Genomic DNA, 23,505 nt, shown 5'->3' on the forward strand with positions numbered 1-23,505 from the left:
CAGTTAACACCTTCCAGCTGCCATACCCTCAGATCCACTTACACTGAGGCCACACTTACCCTGGGCTGCGCCCGGCCGATGACCGAGTACAACAGGGGTACTAGAGCTGGCCGTCCATGGCTAACACAGGACTCCTCTATAGGGCAGTTTTTCTTCTGAGGCAAGTCACTGGCCTAAGACTTCTCCACAACTGCATTGCACTCTGAAGCTCTTCTGACCCAGTCGTCCTTGCTTCCTGCTCTGCTCTCTCAGGTGTCAAAACAGTATTGTAGTTTGAAGACTCTCTTGCCTTCTGCTTGCCACACCTTTATCCTTCATAAATGTTTCCTAAACTCCTTCATGACTAATCCTATCTCGTCACCTAGACTTCAGAAGACCTAACGTGACACAGCTGGCAATCATTTAACATCTCAGGTCACAGGTCACTTTCTCACAGACCTTCTCAATTCTATAGTACTCAACCCCTGGTCCGTGCCTATCTCATTCCCGTCTTATTTTCTTCTAGAATTTATCACTGTCTCTTTTAATTTTTTTAAACTGTTTTTTGTATGCCATTTTAAAGTAAATTACAGACATTCTGAACATTTCCCCTCTAAAACTTTAATTTGCATGTCTGAAAAAGAGAACATTTTCAAAGATGGACACAATGTTATTGGAATTCCTGACAAAATTAGTAGCAATTTCTTTATACCATCTAATTCCCTGTCTATATTCAAATTTCCTCTATTGCCTCCATAATGCCTTGTACATTTGCTTTGCCCAAACCAGTCCAAACTAATTCTGGACAAGGCATTCTATCCGGTTGTAATGTCTTTTAAGTCCCTTTAATCTAGGGACTTTAATCATACACTGACTTGTTGAAGAGAATGGCCAATTGTTCTATAGAATGTGTTACTTTCTGAGTCTATCTGATTGTTTTCTCACAGTGCCATTTTTTTTTTGAAAGTAGTTTCTCTATCTCCTACATTTCCTATAAATGGGAAATTAGGTATTAAGGTTTAATTAAATTCAAGTTAAACATTCTTGGTCAAAAGAGGTAAGAGGTTAGGTTGGGTACTTCATATTGAATTCAATCAGCGGACTTATAATATCTGATAATACTCCAATTGGCAATGCTCACTTAGGCCACTAGATTAGACTGGTGACACCCTGAGACAAAATAACTTTTTCTCTCTTGGGACAGAAAGTCATCTGTGTGGTGTTACTTCAGAAATATTTGAAAATACAGTTCTCCGTCACAAATCAATGATCTTACCATTTTTAATGTGGTTTTATTACTTTGAATTCCAAGCATTTAATTTGTTTGCTTGTTTACTTTGCTTAATGTAGTCTCTGCCGTACAGAAATGTTTCCTTTTTATATGGTAGAATCTGTTGATCTTTTCTTATTGTATCTTCTAGGGCTGCCATCACAAAATACCACAGACTGGGTGGCTTAAACAACAGGAATTTATGTTCTCACACTTCTGGAGGCTGGAAGTTCAAGATCAAGGTGCCAGCAGAGTTGGTTTCTCTGGAGGCCTCTCTCCTTGGCTTGCAGATGGCGGCCTTCTTGCTGTGTCTTCACATGGACTTTACTCTGTGTGAGCACATCCCTAGGTGTTTCTACCTCTTCTTATAAGGACATCAGTCCTGTTGGATTAGGGCCTCACACTTATGACGTCATTTAACCTTAATTACCTTTTAAAGGCTTTATTTCCAAATGCAGTCACATTGGGGATTAGGGCTTCAACATATGAATTTTGGGGAGACACATTTCAGCCTATAATACTTATATAGCATCTGGCTTTTGTGTTAAATTTATGTAGGACTTCATACTCTAATATTATAAAAGTACTTCCTCACACTCTCCTCTAGTACTTTTCAGACTTCATTTTTTAAATAAATCATTCACCTATTTGGGATTTATCCTGGAGTCAAGTATGTGATATGGACCCACCTTTATCTTTTTTCCATATGGCCACCCAATTTGTACCAATACGACTTATCTATTATAGGAAAAGCAATGGACTAGATGCAGTTTTGCCATAGACTAGATCGGATCTTTTAATACTACAAAGGGAATCGTAATTATAAAAATGGGACTTATTCTTATAATCAACATTGAAAAGAAAGCTACAAGATATGCCCTAGAAATAAAGCAACAGGAAAGAGAGATTTGATAAAATACACTTGAAAGCAGTGATTGGAAAAAAACAAAATAAACTTTTTTCTGGTCTGGAACAGGTCAAGGTCAGACTGCATAGTAAACAGGTTTCAGTTATATTATGAAAAATAACCCCTTGTCCTTCATGTATTTTGTAAATATTTTTCCTGCTTCATTATCTGCCTTTTAATTTTTTTAACCTTGACATTTTTTGTTCTTTATTGGTTTTATTATACTTGTTTTCATAGTGAGTGTTCTTCTTTTTCCTTGTGGTAAAAAAATAATATTGATGTTATATTTATGTTATACTCATTTATATAAAAATATAAATGATTATAATTATATACTTAATATAAATACAATATTGTATTTCATTCTTATTTTTCTCATGTACACCTCTCAGAAAGTGTATATGATGATTGAATTTTCTGAAATCTTTATGTCCTCACACTTGATTTTTTGCCTTGAAAGGGAATAGAATTCTAAGTTCAAAATAATCTCTCCTTGCAATTTTGAAGGTATTATCTTCTGGTATCTAATGTTTCAAATGAGAAATCTGATGCTAGTTCAATTAATTTGTTTTATAGGAGATCAGATTCTTGCGTGTGGAAGCTAACCTTTTTCTTTTTGAGGTCCTGAAATGTCTTGTTGATGTAGCTAGGTGTGATTTCTTTTACCATTTATTTTGTTCAGTACTCGGTGTGTCCTATCAATCTGGAGACTGGTTACACTTCAGTTCCTTAAAATTTTTCTTCACTTAGTTCTTTGATATTTTTCTGCCTCTCCCTCATTTGTTGCTCTCTCTTTCTGGAATTCCTATTGGTCATATCATGGACCTATTGGATTAATCTTCTATGTTTTCTCAATTTTTCCATGTTTTTGTCTGAATGCTGTATGTTCTGCAATATTTCTTCAATTAAATTATCTCACTATTCTATTAAATTTTTAATTTCTGCCATCATATGTTTATTTTCAACAGTCTTTTCTTATTCTCAGAATGTTCTTTTTCAGAGTATCCTGTTCTCTAATATTTTCTTGGCGACCTCTTTGGAAGTTTACTATTCTTAATTTATTACGAATTTCTTTTGGTTCCTAAGTTGACTCAGAGTCTTCCTAGATAGTTGTTTTCTTTGTTTTATTTTTCATGCTTTTGATTTTCTTTATATCTCTGATGATATTTTGTTTACAGTTATATTTTTTTTTCTTTTTCCTCCTCAAAGCCCCAGTACATAGTTGTATATCCTAGTTGTAGGTCATTCCAGTTCTATGTGGGATGCTGCCACAGCATGGCTTGACGAGTGGCGCTAGGTCTGTGCCCAGAACCTGAACTGGTGAACCCTGGGCCACTGAAGCAGAGCACACAAACCCAACCATTTGGCCATGAGGCCAGGACCTCTCTGATGATTTTTGATTCATTTTTTTTTTTTTCTGCTGAGGAAGATTCACCCTGAGCTAACTTCTGTTGCCAATCTTTCTCTCTCTCTTTTTTTTTTTTGCTTGAGGGAGATTCACCCTGAGCTAACATCTGTGCCAATCTTCTCCTATTTTGTATGTGGGTTGCCACCGCATCATAGTTGCTGAACAAGTGGTGTAGGTCTGTGTCCAGAACTAAACCTGGGCCACTGAAGTGGAGCATGCTGAACTTAACCACTAAGCAATGGGACCAGCCCCTTCATTCATTTTTAAGAGTGGGGTTCGAGATAAACATGAAGAGAGAGGATACTGGGGAGGGGAATCTGGAGAAACTGAAGTGCAGTGGTCTCCTGAAGAGCTTTTAAATTGAGCTTTTGTATTTAGCCCTTTTCTCATTTCCACTCCTTTTGTACCTAAGGTCTCTCTTGGGACTCTGCCAGGTAGATAAACGCTTTCTGAAGCTTTACTCACTTCCTGCAAATTTTGAAACTCCATTTTGATGATCTGTCTCATTTGTCAACAAGCTCTTTTGATGAAAGATATGTGAACCTATCTCTTTCGATCTTTCAGATATTTTTTCTAACATCTTGTCTGCTGATGGTAGCCGTCTAGGTCACATCCAGTATTAGAAATTAATTTCTCAACTATTGTTTCATTAAGGTTTCAGGAGGAAGTCTAAACCAACTACTAATCCCACTACCTTCTTAAATGAGAAGTTTTATCTTCTTTTGGTTCTGGCTCTGGACTTAGTATTTTGATTACCATAGTAACAAATACATTTTGATATCCTGTAGTGTGATTTTTGTGTTATTATTCTTTTTCACAATTTTCTAAGTTATTTTTATGCAATTATTCTTGAGATGATCTTTAGAATAACTTTGTTAAATTCAAGAAAAAAATGTGAGAATTTTTATTCTGATTATATTAAATTTACAGATTAATCTAGGATATAATCAACATTTTTACAATACTGAATCTTCCTATCTAGGAGTATAGCTTCTTTGTCAATTTATTCAAATTTCGTGTCCTTTAGTAATACTCTGCGATTTTCTACCTATAGGTTTCCTGTTAAATTTATTCGAAGGAATTTCGTATTGCTATTATAATTTTATTTTGTAAATGCTTACTGATTTTGCAAATTTCTCTGATAATCAGCTACTTTACTGAATTCTTTTATCGATTCCAATACTTTGATACTCTTGGATTTCTCCAGGTAATCATATCATCCACACAGACATAATGTTAATTTTATATATCACTTTTTTTCTTGTTTTATTACATCATTGATTAGAAATTTAAAGATAGTGTTGATAACTGCTTTAATGGTGTCTGCAGCAGAACTGCTAATCCCATCTTATCTTTAGTAATAGAGGATCTGACCCCAAGTTTTAGCAGAGTGCAGGATTTTCCGGTTAGAGATTTCTTTTCCCAGCCTGACTTGCAGCAAGGAGTGGACATGTCACTAATTCTCACTAATAAAATATGAGCAGAAGTGATGCATGTAACTTCCCTATCATTCCCTTAACAAGATATCCTGTTGAAAACATTTTAGTTTAATATTTAAAAATCTATTTTCCCAAATTATTTGCCCGCAAATACTTGCCCATCCATTCTTCGTGAAATGACTGTAAACAAAGCACAAAATTCTAGCATTTCAGGGACTAGGTTTGAGAAACACTGGCATTTTAAGTATGTTGCTCAAGTTAAAAAGATTACCTTTTATATCTGGTTTATTAATATATATTTTATTAGGAATGGGTATTGAATATTTTCAGTGCCTTTTTGGACATTGAGATGATCTCTTAAACCTGGAATCATAATTAATTAATACAGATTTATACTTTGAACTATCTTTGCACTTTAAAAATAAATTCTATTTGGTTATAGTGAAATATTCCCTTAAGATAATACGAAATTGATTTTGTCAACATCTAGGATTATTGTACCTATGTTCACTAATCAACATAAAATATGAGCCAGGCACACACAATGGTGAGCAACGCACATACAATGCACACACTCTCATCACGGAGCATACATTCAGTGACTTTAAATGCTTTCTAAATGATTTTGTGCTAGCTTCAAAGATTAAGCTAAAAAGCTCTCCCCAACATGCTTTGAGTTTAAAGCACAAGAGTTCGCTCTTCAAGAATTTTTAAAACTCACCCATGAATCTGAGTGGGCTGGATGCCTTTTTATTTTGTGGTACAGAACTTTGGCACCATTTTTTTCAGTCCTATCTATAGTTATTGACTTAATTCACTTTTCTATCTTTTGTAAGTCCTTATCTTTGTTTTCCTTGAAGTGACTATTTCATTTTGATATTAATATGTATTGGCATCATGAAGTTAAATAAAGTATTTTAATAATTTTTATACTACCAACCTTCTTAGTGGCAATATTCCCTTTCTTGTTACACTTCCAAAAAGCTGTCACTTTTATTGGTATTATCTAGAACCAGTTTATTAGATTATGAGACTACCTTTTCCACTTTTGTTTTTTCTTGGTGGGGGGGCTACCTTTTAGCTATTCATTTTTAGCTTTATTCCATCATCCTGCCTTCACTAGTTGAAATTTAGCTTATCCTTTAGGCCTAACACACATGTCATCTCCTTCAAGAAGCCTTCCTTCTACCCTGCTATGTTCTCTCCCTTCTCTAAACCTGTATATCTCTCTCTTTATACACATACCATAGTGTTCATGTATCTTCTCCTTCCCCTGCTCGACCCCGACCTTCAGGCTATTTTCTTCCTTTATGAGATTTGCAGTTTAGCTCAGTACTTTGCGAGTTTTCACAGCAACATTCCATTCAATGCGACAAACATCTACTGAGCTCCTATGCATCAGACACCGTATTAGGCACGAGGAACAGCGTTAAATGAAACAGTCCTGGCCTTCAAGAAATTCATTCTAATAGAAGACATGAACAAGTAAACATAGTAAACACCCGACTGAGCTTCAAGAGACTTGCTTTGGTAGTGAATATAACATCGTGTTATATTCGTGCAGTTTATAGCACTGGAAAATAAAAGACATAAGCGAACAAATCCGTTCAAAGGAGGAAGAGCGAGCGAAGGGCGACTTAGGCGCAGCTTCACCGTAAATAGCCTAATAATCCACCTCTGTGATTATCCAAACGTAACCCACAGCACCTGCCTCAGCATCACTGGAACAGTTTGTAAGGGGGAAAAATGCAGATTCAGGCCTACTAGAATCAGAATGGGAGAAAGAGGCATTTCAGTCTGCGTTTTAAACAAACTCCCCGTGTCCTTAGGCCATCCAAGGTTTTAGACTGCAGTACAGCCGAATTTCGTAGACCTCGAAATTTGCTACTCCCTGCTACTAGCGAGAGATGGCCCCGGCGTGTCTCTTCTTTTCGCTCCCTTCCCTTCCTGGGAGCGGCCCATCTTGTCTCCGGACCGTCGTCCACAGGCAGCAGGCCTCCTCGCGTGAGGCGAGGGCCAGCCACCCACCGACCGAACTCCCACGCAGAGACTCTGACCCACAGAGCCAGGCTCCGCAAAGGATTCGGGGAAAAGGCAACAGGCCAATCAAAGGGGCGGGAGCGGCAACCGGAGACGCCGGCCGAGCGGTGTCTTTGATTGACGTGAAAAGCGCCCAATGAAAGCAGGAAAATAGTGACGCTTCCGCCTCAATGGGCAGGACATTAGCGATTTCAACCAATCCAGCTCAGAAGTGACTACCTTGTGGGAGGTCCTTGAGGCCGCCGAGGTCGTTGGTGTGTGTTGAACGGGTGTGGAAGTCGTGCTGCCTTGGGTAGGGGGTTAAAGTCGTTCTTGAGAGAAACGTCTCTGTCCGAAGAGAAAATGAGTTTAACTCTGAGGTCGGTAATGAGGAGGCGGCAATGCTCTCCACACCCCGCAGCGGGTCCCAGGGCGGGTGTGTGTGGAAGGGAGGCAGTTTGGGACCAGGGAAAGGAGCCTCGGCCAACCTTCCCGGGCCCGGACCCCTCACCCTGGAGGCCCTGGTGTCCCGCAGGTGTGGGGTCCGTGCGTTTCTGCTGAGGTAGTCATATCTATCAGCGCGTTGTGCTTTGGACCGCCGAAAAGAGCTGTTTTAGTTGCAAGGAGGAAGCGAAATATCGCGAGGTTTCTTCTTGCTGTGTTTCTGCGAGAAATCAGGCCATGGAGCATCCTTTCCTTCAGTTCCTCGCTCCTGGTCCGTAGCCCCCACCTCAGCTGCGGTGCCGCTCACGTGCTTACCTGTACATTTTGGAAATAACATAAAAGCCCTCCTTGCTCTTCGTCCGGGGTCCCTTCCCCCTGCTTTACGGTATAATTTAGTGACTTTAATTGGTAATCCCTTAGATTTCCTAAATTTCTGAGTTTCTTTACCTTTCGTTCTCTTCCAGCCTCTGCTCCTCTCCCAGCCCCATCTAGACATTTTACCTTGAAAATATCTGTGTAGTTATGCCACTCTAAAAAGGTGCCATGTTCTGCTAAGGGATAATCGTGGTACCCTTGGATGGGGTCATTTGTCGGTCGGTTGTGGACTGGGCCTTCCGGAATTGTGGGAAGAGAATGACTGACCGCGGGAATGTCCAAGCTTATGTGAAGAAAGATCTTCCTCAGCTTTACCATAACCCTTCTGGCCCATTTCTAGCCGTCTCTTGCCTTTGGTTTTTTTGTAGATTTCAGAGACCAAAACTTCAAATGCAAATAGATAACCTGTTCTAATAAAAGTAACTGAGTTTTACATTTGAATGTTTTACAGAATTCTTCTTTCAGAATTTGTTCTTGTTACAGATGTTGCAGCCCCATTTGAAAATTTGGAACACTTAGGTCGGCATCTCTTAAGGAAGAGATTTCTGGCTTTTAAAATAAATTTCCTTTTTTTCCTTTAAGTTTTTCCAGAATTTATGAGAAATCTGCATTTCCACGTTAAGTGAGATTTACAAGACCATTGACTCGTCACATTATTATATAGAATTAGCACAAATGTTATGTACTTTTTTTTGGTGTTTAATATTCGTGATATTTTTGGAGTCAGTATTTTGGCAGGTTTATTAGTATCAACGGAAGAAATTATAAAGTCCCAAACAATTAGAAACATGTGATCTAAAAGCATTTTTTAACTTTCAAAGCCAGAATACTTTGGAAGTTAATTTTTAAAGTATATGTTTTTTTGTAGCAATTTTGATAACTTAAGCACTATCAAAAGTAAACCAACTATATAGTGATGGTCAATTATTTATTTTACTTTTTTTTAACACTTTATATTGTAGAATGATGTAAATAATAAGTATGGGTGCTTTTTGTTAAGGTATCTGACGTAAAAATAATGTTTCTTATTCTCAGTTCTTGTTTCTTCTACAGTGGGAATAAATACAAAGCTAGGAGGAAGGAAAGTTAGGTCTTTATTTCCTTTAATAATCTATAACACTTTTCAGTTTTGGGCAGTGCAGATTTATAGCAGTTTAGGCTGGAATGAGCAGGGCTTTGACTCATATAAGGAAAATTTATCTTTCTCCAAAATACTTCCTTTTTAGAACTTTAGAAGATTATTCATTGACTAATTTTTTTGTTGCATTTTTGGAATCTTATTTTAATCATTTGGAAGCATAGGAAAATATGATTAAAGTGGACCAAATAATTTCTTTTCATTTCATAGAAATGAGCTTGTAGTAGACAAAACAAAGAGGAAAAAAAGAAGAGAACTCTCTGAAGAACAGAAACAGGAAATTAAAGATGCTTTTGAACTATTTGACACAGACAAAGATGAAGCAATAGATTATCATGAATTAAAGGTATTAGTATAGTTAAAATTTTTTTTTTCTGTTAAAATGATTTGCATTTTTGATGGTTAAAAATACATTTCTAAATAAGTATTTTAACTAAACGGTTTTTGGAAATATGGACCCATTTTAAATATTCACAGTTAAGTGCTATAATAAAATTGAATAGTTCTCCTCTGTCTTCTTAGAAACTCCTTTTTGCATGGTGAAGTAAGTAGTATTTTAAATGTAAAAATACATTCCTATGGAGGGACTTAGTTTTCATTCACATAATTAAAAGATTTCAAACTATAGGATTTAAACAGTTCTTACTGTATTCTTCCCACTGTTTTTTTTTTTTTTCTGGTGACTCATTCTTTTTCCAGGTTGGGGGAGTGTTGTCTTTTAATTTGAACATGTTAGTAACAGTCTCAACCCATTTTCTCTGGTGCAAACAACATAAGTGATGTCTGATGTTGACACAATGCTAATAGGGAAAAATGTCAACTTTAAGATCTAGAATTATTTATAAAAATGCAAGGGAAAATTGGTGCTTGGGGTAGTTTGGGGATCTCACACTTAGCACAATGAAAAAGGTAGCATTTTAGTAGCTTTTTCACTCTGTTTCTTTTTTTTTTTTTAGTTACCTAGCTTTGATCAATTCTTCCTTGATGTCTCTTCCATTTGTTGCCATCATTATTATTTTGGTTTGGGATCTTAATTCATACCTGGAGCTTCCTAAATGGTTTCTCCATTTCTAGTTCACCCTGTACACTTCTATTAGATTCATCTTTCTAAAATTCTTTTACTGTATTGTTCATTGCTCATAAACTTTTAGTGGCTTCTCATTGTACACTGCATGAAATTCAGATTCCTTTGATTTTTACTGTATGCTGTCCGTGTTTTTACTACTACCTACTTTTCTCATTTGCTAACCGCTTGCTTCCACCTGAGCTCTTCCCATTCAGGTAAGGTAAGCTGCTCTGTTCACTGTCCTCAAGCCTGATCCTTGTTTTGGTGTCTGTTTCAATACTAATCATCCTTTTCTAAATGCCCTTCTACTCTACTTCATCCGTACATTGAAGCTCATCTTGACTCTCTCCAAGTAAGACTTCTTTAAGTAGTAACATGTGTCTCCTTTCTTGTTACTGGTAACAAGATCTCTTCTTTCTCTAAATGCTGTCCCCTACACTACCTACTTGATAACCAATTATGTAGGGTCTGATGATAATTTTTACTTTAATTTTTTTATCTCTTCTCTTGTATAACTTTTTAATATTTACGCTATGCCTTTTTTCCATTTTGGTTGATAATCCTTTGAGAACAAATAACTTGTTAAAATTATCTGTGCACTAAGTCAGTGCATTGTATAGTATATTCTATGAACACTCATTGATTGGTTTGTTATATTTAAAAAAGGGGTATATAAAGGAAAGAAATTGCCATTTAATTTCTATAGTGAAGAAAAACTATCAGTTTGTTATTTTAGAGACATAAAACATGCAAAAGAATTATGTTTTGTTAATGTGTTGTCATCTCTTAAGTTGTAAACATTTATTTAAAAATTGGAAATCACTTCTTTTGAAAGAGTGCTTTGTAATTTGCTTTTCCCTTTTAATCCAAAAGGTGGCAATGAGAGCCTTGGGATTTGATGTAAAAAAAGCTGATGTACTGAAGATTCTTAAAGATTATGACAGAGAAGCCACAGGGAAAATCACCTTTGAAGATTTTAATGAAGTTGGTGTGTATTTTAATAGTCTTTGTAATTAGCAGTTGTTAGGAAATTGTCTAGTTAATATCAGTATTTTTTTAAATTCTTTGGGTCACGGAATTTTGTTATTGAACATTGCTGTATAATGTGGATCTTACTTGGTTTTTTTGGGGAGATTTTCAAAGAAAACCTTTTTGCTGATTTTCAAAGAAAAAACAAGATTTACAGCTTTCCTGTGGGATTTATCATTTTGTCTTTTATTTTGTCCTGAAGATTCTAACCAAGAAACTATTGTATAGCTTTTTATGGAAAGATGTCTTTCTAAGTAATGTGTTTATATTATGTGATAAAATTAAAAGGGTGATCAAAAATTTTCTCACAGTAAAACAGAAAAATTGGTATGCTTTCGTTTGGAAAATATTTCCCAAAACATTCTGATAGATGGTTTTTGTTGGCAAAGTGGGAGAAGAGGAAACCTTCAGCAGTTGGTGTCTTTGGCTGTGGTTCAAGTGCATGCCTTCAGGTTGATAGATCTTACGAGGGCCTACATACCCTGGATGACCTTGGCTCAGTGAATAAAGTCATCTGTTTAAAGTTGCTGGTGGGGAGAGGATTGTGGTCAGGGAGGCATTGGCAGACTGGAAGCAGGAGAAAACATTTTAGAACAACCAACTGAAGATGATGTGTCATGGGCTTAATATGGTTGAACTTTTGTATGGTTGATTTTAGTGAATTATTTGTAGTGTGTGTATATATCTATCAGACTTTTTTAGAATAGAGGTTTCTGGAAGGCAAGGACTTTGCTATTATAACAAGTTATAATATTGCCTAGAGTATTATACATAGAATGTACATATATTCAGATTTGTTTTTATTAAATTAATTTTCTAAGTCAATGATACTGCTTTATATGGATCATGATATAAGAATAATATATAGTTATTTTTGGATTACGCAAAAGAAGTGGTACCAGAAGTATAGCATGTCTGGGAAACTTCACGTAGTCCCTGCTCTAGAGGATAGGGAAATGACTGGAAAGGTAGGATTGGGCCAGATAGGTAAGGTCTTGCATAACATGTAGAGTTTAGACTTTAGTTACCAGAGGATCATTGTCAATTTTTAAGGAAGAGGTGATGATATGATTCAGAAAGGTAACTTTCTTGAGAGTATTAACGATGAGCTGGAGGGAGAGAGACTGCAGGTGGAAAATAATAAACTTCTTATGCTGAGGGTGGTGAGAATGAAAAGAAAAGGGTCCATTTAAGAGTAAAAAAGGTAGTATCCTCGGTACTGTAGGATCTAATCACTGATTAGGTTTATGAGATTGAAAATGTTCAGACTTTTACAATTTGGGAAACTATCTGTTAATGGTGCTGTTATCTTTTTTGAGGCGGGGCATCAACAGTTATCTTGGTGATAGTGGGAGAAATTTGGATTCCAAAATGTTAAGTTTAAAGTAACTTTATGTTTAGAAACTTCCAAAAGGCAATGAGAAATATAGTTAAAGCTATATTTCTAGTTACCTTGAATAATTTTTGATAAAATTTTAATGTGGTATTTTTTAATTTGCTGTATTCTCAAGTGATTTTTTTTTTTTGAGGAAGATTAGCCCTGAGCTAACTACTGCCAATCCTCCGCTTTTTTCTGAGGAAGGCTGGCCCTGAACTAACATCCATGCCCATCTTCCTCTGCTTTATATGTGGGATGCCTACCACAGCATGGTGTGCCATGCAGTGCCATGTCTGTACCTGGGATCCTAACCGGCGAACCCTGGGCTGCCGAGAAGCGGAGCATGCGCACGTAACCGCTGTGCCACCAGGCTGGCCCCTTAAGTGATTTTTATAAGGTGTAAAGTCTAACTGTTTTGAGGAAGTACATTTCTAATAGTATAATTAAATTATTTGAAATAGAGTTACAGGGACAGAAATTTGTGAAATAGATTGAACCCACCTCCACTGCCTGTCAGTCAGTTGACTTATTTTCATTGAAAAAAAGAGGTATTTCTTATAATTAAATTCTACTTTGTAGAACAGGAGTAGAGCATGAAAGCAGAGAGGAGAGTCACCATAAAGTCATAATTTTTTTTTTGTTATAATGTTTTAGCTGTCCAGAATGATGGGTATTTATAGTTTCCAAGAAAAGTTGCATTCTAAGGCAAAGGATTGATAAAAGATTATATAGACACATAAGTCTGAAGTAACTAACACAATTAAAGCACCAGTGGGATAAGAATTTATACATCTTGGAGCCCCATCTGTTCCCCAGATCACCCTGTTGCTTCTTTAAGTACATTAATACTTTCAGCAAGCTGCTTTTTTGGTTCACCTGTCATGTAAATTATTTAATTGGTGAAGAAAATTTCTTAACACTTTTTTTTCCTTGTCCTGCTTTTTTGTTGGGACTAAATTCAAAATAAGTTGAGTAAGAGCCATAGAGTTAAGTGTGGTATTTTATTTTGGTGTTAGGGCTGTATATATGCCAACTCCTTTTTGACTGAATATTTATGAGCTTTGATGATTTGCATACTTATAGTAATATACTTCAATTAGTTACTTGGAAGACTTTTTGGATAAAATTAATGGATAAAAGGAAACTATTGAATATATATGTAGATGATTTAACATTAACGCAAATAGGTGATTATTCTAAAGCTTGTTCAACCAAATAGGATGAAGCAGCAGCAAAACAAAAATAATTTATGGGGGACTTGAATTGTATTTTTTCTTTTGATGCATTTAGCATTCTACTACTTTCCATCTACAAGCATTTGCAAGTTCTTAATGATTCTGTAAACCTCACCAGGACTGAGTTATTCTTAATGACAGTGAAAGTGATAAATACTTTTTGTTGTAGTGGAAGACTAGCATGTAGAATTATTTTAGAGATGTTTACTTAGATATTTTCAGAATTTTGTCTAGTAACTTAAAAAATTTTATACCACAGATTTTTATTTCAATTTTTGTTATTGTGGCTATTGATTAAAAATTGTGGTAATATTGAAAATATTTAAGTTTACTATATTGTTATATGGTATTGCATTTAGTATATTACAATATATCATCACTATTGAAGTGTGCAATTACGTTTAATTTTGGTTAATTGTCTGAGAGTTAGCTTGCTGAACAAAATGTACGTGACTTTAGAGAGATCTCCTTTCCAGACTTCTTTTTTACTTTCTTACTACAATCAGATTCAGTCCTTGTAATAACTACTTTTCATATTTTGGAAAACCAAGAGTTTCTTCTGATCATGAAGATATCAGTGGAATTTTCATCTTCTGTCTGAGATTGTGTCTATATTAGTGATGGCAATGCATTTTGTTAATTTGTCAGGGTCTTTTTTTTTTTTTTTTTTTTGAGGAAGATTAGCCCTGAGCTAACATCCATGCCCATCTTCCTCTACTGTATATGTGGGATACCTGCCACAGCGTGACTTGATAGCGGTGTGTAGGTCCACACCTGGGATCCGAACCAGCAAACCTCAGGCCACCAAAGTGGCATGTGCAAACTTAACCGCTATGCCATCAGGCTAGCCCCTGTCGGGGTCTTTTTGCTTATTTTCAAGTTGGTTTAAATTTGAGGAACAATCAGTGTTACTGTTAAGTTTAGCCCGCAAACAGCTTTTGTTGAGTTAGCTTTAATTGTTTTGTTGGTATGTTATCTCTATAACTAGGTTACCAACTCCTAGACGTGTCAGTGGAGCCTAGTACAATTCTTGGTAATAGTAGACTTTAAATAAATATGGTATAAATATAGTCCTTTTTATTTTGCCTCTGTGTAATATAGTTTTGCTTACTTGTATAATAGGGTGAATTGTTAAACCTTAGGTTAAATTTTAAAATATGGACTTGGTTTTTCTAATTTCAGGTTTATCTCTTTGGGTTTTTGGGCATTGATTTGGTATTTTATTGTCAAACTAAATGTTGACAGATTCACAGTTTTAATTCTCATCTAATACTTGATTTCACAAGTGAATGCTTTTGTGATTATAAAGGTTTACTTTTTATCTTTTATTTTTTTAACTGTAGTGACAGACTGGATATTGGAAAGAGATCCACATGAAGAAATATTGAAGGCATTTAAACTATTTGATGATGATGATTCAGGTAAAATAAGCTTGAGAAACTTGCGACGTGTTGCCAGAGAATTGGGTGAAAACATGAGTGATGAAGAACTTCGGGCTATGATAGAAGAATTTGATAAAGATGGTGATGGAGAAAGTAAGTTTTGATTAAAACATATATTCCAAGTGTTCCTAGTGTACACATACAGTAAATTTTCCTAAAACCAAATGATTTTCAAGACCCTTTGCAAACTGTCTTCATTTACTGTAATTGTTGGTCATCTGTAATGGACATTCTGCATAAATATTTCACATATTCAATTTAGAATGAAGTAGATCTTTAAAACCAACTATAAATATTGTAATATGAGGTTCCACAATTTAAGAAGGTGCTTTACTTTTCTTTGAGGATGAAACATCGCTAAAATTTCAGCCTTTAATGCCTTCTTCCTCAACCTGCGTGCACCTCTAAGCTGTTACTAACTTCTGTTGATCCTACTGTTCAGACATTCTGAATCTGTTTTATATCTTTGTTTACTGCTGCTGTCCTAGTTCAGGCCCTAATTTCTTTGCAGGAATGTTATCATAGCCTCATTCCTTATTTCCTTGGATGCCAGCTGGATGCAGTGTCCTATGTCCTGGCTGGTCCTACACAATGAAAAAGGCAGATGTGGTCCCTGCCCTCATTGACTTTATAGTCTCTTATAGCCTCCTAATTGTGCTCTATGCCTGTAAGCCTCTACTCTCTTCCTAATTGAGTCTATTGATAGCATTCTTTTTCTAAAATACAGGTTTGATGATGTCATTTCCCTATTCAGCAACTTAGAATGATTCTTCAACTTCTGCAAAATTCAGAGCCTTCTATGAGCTGTCCTACCTTAAGTATCCAGTTTTCTTTCTCATTGTGGTCTTCCACTTTTCTCCTTTAACCCTCGCCTCCCATGCATACACAGTTTGACAAAATACACTCTATCCTGAAAACACTTTTTTACACTGTGCCTTTCATTATGCCCTTCCTTAATCCTAGAATGCTCTAATTGTGAATTTCTGTCTGCTTAAAATATTAGTCATTCTCTCAGGTACGTTTTAAATGCTATCTTTTTCTCAAGAGCCTCCCACAAAGATCTCTGTTTATATGAATTATGAGACTTCCATTGAAGGCCCATAGCATTTAGGGCAGCAAACTATTTGACACTTTTATGTACTGCCTTCTGTTAGTTATATACATGCGTACCTCTCCAGCTGTATTGTAAGCCCCTTAAGAGCAGGATGGAATCATACAGTGTGAAAGGCCTGAGGCTTTGGAATCATACAGACCTGGATTTGAATTGAATCTCTACCACTTACTTAGTTGCTATGTAATTTTGTGCAAGTTTTCAATGTTTTCCGAGTCTCAGTTTCCCCATTTATAAAAATGAGAATGATAATACCTTCCAGGGTAGTTGTGAGTATTAAATGAAGATAATCGAAAGTGCCTAGCATTAAATATAAGCTTATTTTCCTTTATTTTTTTGGTCTTTGCTCATCTTTATATTTCCCTGCATTTTCTTGAACATGTTGAGTGCTCTAATGTTGACTTAAAGCCCTGAGCAGGAGTGTGTGTTACAATAGATATATACAGTAGATACAGTACCAGCTATACATATATACATAAATATATTCATATATATATTGCCTCGGAAATACTGGCATGCTTTAATAAAAAGGTAAGACAGTAGCAACTAGCTATTAGTTCAGGTTTGTAGATTGTCCTTTAGAGTTGTGCAGTATTGTCTTTCTCCTTATATTTATGTGAATATTATTTGAGCATTATAAAACTTTTCTGTTTTTTAATACTAGATCTTTGAAAGTGTACTGATATACTTATTCATATTTTAAAACAGAGATGATTAAAACTTGAGGAAAATGAAATGATTTCTTAAGCTGTCATTCTAATATTTGGACTTAGAATCTACTGTGTTCTTTAAATTAAATTAAAAAAATATTTTTAAGATTTTTGTGGCTTCCCTAGCTGTTGATTATTACTCTAAATTAGCTGTAAAAGAACTCTGTTCTGTAAAGGTACTATCTTCAGTGGCACAGAGAATCTTGGTGTGTCTATTTCATAAATCTTTAATAACAGCTACTCTGTTTGTCTAAAGATCAGAGTTCTATTTTTTTTCTGTAGTTGGCACATGCAAATTAGATTTTAGTTATTAGCTTCATTTCACATTAGAAGAAAATATCAGAAAGCTGCCTCTTAAATTCAAACTTGGTATGAAACTTTGCTTAAAAAACGTGTCCGTATCTTGCATCCCTTGTTAGACTGCTCTGTCTGCTACTTTTGAATCTCAGAGTTCACACCTGTGCTCCATTACTTGAAGATTTATTTTAGTGCATCCTTAAAACATTTCTTTGGTCTTCACTGCTTGCATTACTCCACTTTAAGTCACTGTACAACTGTTGCTTGGGCATTCTACTGTCATTTATTTAGATAACTAACAGGCAAATAATATTTTTTTCTTTTTTTCCCAAGTGGTTGATTACAAGTAAAATATAGCTGATGCATAGTCTCGTATTGTTAAGATTTGTCCCTTTTTGGTTGGAGAAGTGTGGTCTTATCATATTAAAGTAGTCTAATCTAGTAGTTTATAATCTGGGATGTGGGTCTCTAGGGGTAGGGACCTTCTAAGGTACTGCACAGGGTTTGGGAATTCATGTACTGCATGCATCAAATATTGTCTGTAGTATATATGAATAATAGTATTGCACATGATACATATACTACTATTTCTCATTTATATCTGTCAATGCTATTGTGATTCATAAATATACTTATTTTGCAGAATTCATAGTAGCTTTTTGACATTATCTATTTCTCAAACAAGACAAACTAAGAATACCTGCTATTGTGGCAAGTCCAGAAAATTACTGTCTAAAGGCATTTTCACATTCAGAAACAATGAGAACCACAACTCTAATCTGTTTAGTCTGGCTTTGGGATTCTGCCTTAACTTATATGGGTCTCTGCAGCTATGTGAAAATCTGCCCATTTTTGAAAAAGTAGGAAGTTACATTTTATATTAACTTGTTAGTCTAATCACTTAATTTGGATTCTTTCAGCTGCAGAGGTTTGTTTAGATATAACCTGCTTTCTTTGTATATGATAAACTGGTAAAGATCATAATACTTTGCTGCTTTTTTTGTGAACTTTAGTAAATCTTCTATCTTTATGAATTTTTCACACTTCAGTATTTAAGAACAATGAGAATATTTTATCTTTTCTGTATATAGAATAATAAACATGGTGAATGAGGAGTTAAAGGAAGAGATACAATACAAAATATAAATAAAGCTGTGGTAATGATATAGAAAGAATCCTTTCTCCACCATTCCTCTCAAGATATATAAAATAAGACACAGTAAATCTTTTTGGAAAAATGGAAGCAGCATTAAAAAAGCCAAAGTAGACCATCTTTTAAATAATTTTGATGAGTGTTAACATATATTTAGTAGTTACTATATGTTAGATTCTTTCACGTTATGTTGTAGATTGTCACTTAATTTTCCTAATAGCTTTTGTGAAGTAAATAAAATATTGTACTCATTCGCACGTAGGGTAGATGCGTGTATAGAGGAGGACGCTAAAGCTCTGAGAGGTTAATAAGCTAAGGTTGTCACGGAACTCATACATGGCAGAACCAGAACTCAGACTCAGATGTCCGGAACTCATACATGGCAGAACCAGAACTCAGACTCAGATGTCCGGAACTCATACATGGCAGAACCAGAACTCAGACTCAGATGTCTGGAACTCATACATGGCAGAACCAGAACTCAGACTCAGATGTCCGGAACGACAAAGAAGCTGCTTTTAACCGTAACACTGTATTGCCTCTAGTGCTATACAGTAAAATATTAATTAGATTTCTATGTTTATGGAGTTGTAAAAATTGCATACTATTATAGGAAGCAATATATTAGTAAAATATTCAACTGGCACTTCAGACGCTAAAATTTGTTTTTTCCCTTTCGAAGCCAGATGGTCTCTAAGGTACTTAATTTACTTAATTTCTCTAAAATTCTTTATTTTAATGACGTAATAAGATTTAACATACGAAACGAGTGATTTATGAAAATTTTGTTAACAAAGGTACTGTAGAAGAAAATGAAGTTTCATACTTGTTTGATTCAATAAATATTTTATCAAATGCCTATTTTAAGGTAAGCATTGTGCTAGGTTTATTAGATATAGAAACTTGATATAAGATTGTTGATAGAGAATGTTATAAAGCCAAATGTACAAAGGTCATCATAGATCCTCTTAATTGTCTGAAAGACTCACTGGTAATAAAGAAGTTAGATTTCCTTAGCCACTTTCTTCTCTTCAGCTCTCCACTCTTTTGGATTGCATAAGGATGAAATTATTTAAAATTTTTTTGTATTTTAATTTTTTTTAACTGGGCAGAGAGAGGGATCATAGCTTTCATAAGATGTTGAAACATGTTCATTTAACTACAAAGTTTAAAGATCACTACTACAATTTGTAAGATCATTGAAAGTATTTTGAGTAGTTTAGGTTTTGTATTCTGTTCTACTGTGTCTGTTGTAGTGTCTTGTAGATGTTTAATATTAGATGCATGGATTCATGGTTCTTTATCAGCTTCTGGACAGCTCATCTTCTTAACTCCTTATAGCTTATTTTTGCACTATTTTCTTTATTTATGTTTCTGATGGTGTTCTCCTACCTTAGTTTTCTTTCTACCTCCTGTCAAACCAAATCCTATATTTTTATTTTCGAGCCCAGGTCAAGATTTATTTTTCCCTAAGTTTTTCTCATCAGTAATGATTTTTCCCATTGTTGTGGATTTTTCTTAATACTGATATGTGATTTTTATTTATTTATTTATTTATTTTTTTGAGGAAGATCAGCCCTGAGGTAACATCTGCCAATCCTCTTCTTTTTGCTGAGGAAGACTGGCCCTGAGCTAACGTCCATGCCCATCTTCCTCTACTTTGTATGTGGGAAGTCACAGCATGGCTTCATGAGCGGTGCCATGTCTCCACCTGGGATCTGAACCGGTGGCCCCCAGGCTGCCAAAGCGGAACGTGCGCACTTAACTGCTGCACCACCGGGCCGGCCCCATGATTTTTATTTTAATAATAGATCATGTTTTGTGTTATACAGCAGTTGTTCTCAGGTATAAATTGTGACTAACATAATTATGGAAACTGGTTTTCTGGAACCAGTAGACCTTTTTCATTCCTGAGGTACATATTTTATGTCCTCAACATTTTTTGCTTGGTTAATTTTTTTCTAACTTTTCGTTATGAATCTTCTGAGACATAGAGGAAAAAATGTTAGACTAGTACAGTGAACACCATTATATCTTCTGCCTAGATTCAATAATTAACATTTTATTATATTTGCTTTATCTATAGTACATGTATATTTTTCTGAATCATTTGAAAAATATATCATGAACTTGACCCCCCTAGTATTTTAGCATGCATCTACTAAGAATAAAGATATTATCTTTCATAACTATGATACCATTGTTACTCCTAAGAAAATTAACAATAATTTTATAATATTACCTAATATTTTATTCAACTTCAGGATATTCTAGAATAGGAACCTTGTGTCTGTTTTGATATATTACGGAACTCCTAGTATGGTTTGGTATTCAGTAGGCACTTAACAATGTTTGATTCAATGGAGAGTCTTTGTATATTACTAGCTAGGGTATTGAAGACATAGCAACAACGTAAAAGATCCTGTCATAGTTCAGTATTTTCTGAAGAAATTGAGATGCAGAACTGTTTGTGTCAGAACTATGACTTTTGCTCTGCTAAATTTAGGAATTTAGGTCTGCTTTTTCTCATTGTAGTGTTATTGTTATCATCAAAATGATCATTCATAACTTCTCCCTTGTTAAGGTTTTTGTTAAGTCTTGGGGCCCATGAATTCACCTGTTTTACAAAGAGGAAACGTTCTTTTCTGAACATTTCTATTAATAATTTGTGTGTGTGTATATTGGTTTTTAAAAATTATACTTAATAAGGTTATCACCTATTCTAGATTGCTTCCTTAAACATTATGTTTACAAACTGGAAGTTCTTACTGAATTTTGTTCATAATTTCGGTAAACTAACAATTAGTCTTTATCGGTGATTACTTTCTGCAATTACATCTATATTTTATAGTTGCTGTATTACCTTGGTAATTAAGATTAAATCCATATCCTTTAAAGTTACTATTTCTCTGGATACTTTTGAGGTATGGTAACCTGGCTTCAATTAGTTTTTCTTTAAAATAGGCTTTTAAATAAATAAAAGTTTAAAAAAACAGCAATTTGCCCTTTTTTCTAATTCTAATATATTTTTGTCCTTTAGAATTCTAACTTGCATGGTATATTTAAGCTTATTTGTGAAGGAAGGGTTTGCTGAATGAACTAGTAGAATAAAAATTATAAAGAGGGTTTAACCATCTAAGAAATGAAAATTGGCAAGCTTTTAGAACTATTTTGACAAGTGTGTATAAATGTTATGATTAAGATGGACTTTTTTGTAACTTATGTATTTTTCCTAGTTAATATTATAGAATACTAATTTATATTATTTACATTTTATATATTTTTGTATTCATAAAGTTCTATTTAATAAATATATTCAACTTCCTAGCAAAATATTAAAAGCAAAAGGCCATGCCTTGGTTTGTTAAGAATTTTGTATAATATAAAATTTAAAGATATTTATTGTAAAATACTAAGTATTGTTCTCTGAAAAAACTTGTATTTTTACAATTTCTTTCTGACTTACATTTTCTTTCTTACCACAGTAAATCAAGAGGAGTTCATTGCTATTATGACTGGTGACATTTAAAGAATTACAAGGATAAGCACTAAGAATGTTGCAGTTATCATCTTAAATTCTATTTTTGTGCCTGGAGCCATGTTAAAAAAAAACTCAACTTAGTTCTTTTTTCCAAAAGGACCAAAAATAAGCATCTTATGTATTCATATTTTACTACTGTTAAGTTTCTTTGTATAAACAGTATTGTTAGTACTGTAATAGTTTAGCTTTGTATTTATAATATAGCTTTTATATATAAAAAGTTTGAAAAATTGAATCGTGGTAGACATTTCTTTGAAGATTTTTTATTCAGCATTTTAGTAGTCACTTGTTTCGGTGCACATGTTTTTCAGACTTTTCATTAATAAAATGTTTATTTTCTTAGTATTTTAAAGTTTGGTAAATTTTCTGTTTTATTTTGATTCCAAGTATCTGTTAACCCTCAATAGTATCTTTCTTAAATCTTTTCTCTTACACTACTGGTTTCAGAAACAAAAATTGAAATACAAATAGCAATAGAATAGCACATTTTTCCATTAAAAATTTGACATTTTATGTTTCAATACAAGTTGATGACTCAATATAGGCATAATTCCTTTTTTGAGAGTCGCGTCTTTTAGTTTGCAGGGAAAAAGTATTGTGCACATAAATCCATTTATCCTCGTGCATTATGTTCTATAACACTTTTGGTATCTTAACGTAAGTTATGACAGTTAAATCTGGGTATTTCCTTCTTAAACTAATTGAATACAGTTTGAATCATCTAACTTCTTGACAAAGTGAAAGATTTAAATTTTGGAATTTTGATCTGTTGAGATAATTATCACTCAATTAAACGTCACAGTGATGAAAATGGAAAACTGTAAGCCGTAGAAATCACTTAAGGCTATGTTTTACCTCTATAAAGAACGTTGTGTGATTCACCAGGAAACAGTAGAGACAGACTTTACAGGTGGGCTCTTCTGCCTTGTAGAAGTGTGTGTTAGGGGGAAACAAGTGGTTATGGGAGATAGATCATAGGGAAATGTTACCTATACTGATCCTTCACTAATAATCTGGTTCCTGTGGTAGGGGTTCTCCAGGAAGAAAGTTGACTTATTTCAGTGATCTTTTTTAGATTTCTTGTTTAAATTTAAAATACAGTAATAATTTGAGGCATTTTAAATGTTGTGAGCCTCATGGAGTATTACATAAAGAGTTATCCACTGGAGATTTAACAAAAAAATCAGTAGGGAATAATATAATAGTGGTAATGTTTCAAACAGTTATCTAGGTAGCAAGTTAATTGTTCATCATATTAAAATTTAATTTTGAGTATGAAATCAGTGTTCACAGTTGTAACAATATTCATGGCAACAAATAGACTTTGAAATTTAAAAATTTTTATCACCCTTACTGATGAATTGCCTTCTATGGCTCGATCACAAAATAAGTTGATTTCTGAGAAATTGAAGAGTAAAGAAAGTGAAGAATAAAACACATATAAATCTAGGCTTACTAGTCTTCTGTCACTTTGTTGGAACAAATAACTCAAGCTACTTTTTGTCACTTATAGAGATAACTTCTTTATTCTTAATAGGAATACTTACTCCTTGAGATACCAGCG

At 34.5% G+C, this 23,505-nt stretch overlaps 1 protein-coding gene and 1 long non-coding RNA gene across 2 annotated transcripts in view; one reads left to right on the top strand and one right to left on the bottom strand.

The window, feature by feature from the left end:
- Positions 1–7,586, bottom strand: part of LOC138917338 (uncharacterized) — a 22,282-nt gene extending 14,696 nt beyond the window's left edge. The window contains exon 1 of the long non-coding RNA XR_011425193.1: positions 6,249–7,586. This is a non-coding gene — a long non-coding RNA (uncharacterized lncRNA). The remainder of the gene's footprint in view (positions 1–6,248) is intronic.
- On the top strand, positions 7,115–22,293 carry CETN3 (centrin 3). Its single transcript, XM_001504620.5, has 5 exons — positions 7,115–7,402; positions 9,190–9,325; positions 10,919–11,033; positions 15,031–15,222; positions 21,886–22,293. The coding sequence occupies exons 1-5, from the start codon at positions 7,386–7,388 to the stop codon at positions 21,927–21,929; spliced, it is 504 nt and encodes a 167-aa protein (XP_001504670.1). The 5' UTR covers positions 7,115–7,385; the 3' UTR covers positions 21,930–22,293.
- The last annotated feature ends 1,212 nt before the right edge of the window (positions 22,294–23,505 follow it).

This window comes from Equus caballus, chromosome 14, assembly GCF_041296265.1.
Source record: "Equus caballus isolate H_3958 breed thoroughbred chromosome 14, TB-T2T, whole genome shotgun sequence".
Classification (NCBI taxonomy): domain Eukaryota; kingdom Metazoa; phylum Chordata; class Mammalia; order Perissodactyla; family Equidae; genus Equus; species Equus caballus.

What these genes read in the sequence shown, in the direction of transcription:
- CETN3 (XM_001504620.5), top strand. An exon ending in TAGATTATCATGAATTAAAG is followed by an intron (nt 9,326 to 10,918) that starts GTATTAGTATAG and finishes TTAATCCAAAAG; the next exon opens with GTGGCAATGAGAGCCTTGGG. An exon ending in TGAAGATTTTAATGAAGTTG is followed by an intron (nt 11,034 to 15,030) that starts GTGTGTATTTTA and finishes TTTTAACTGTAG; the next exon opens with TGACAGACTGGATATTGGAA.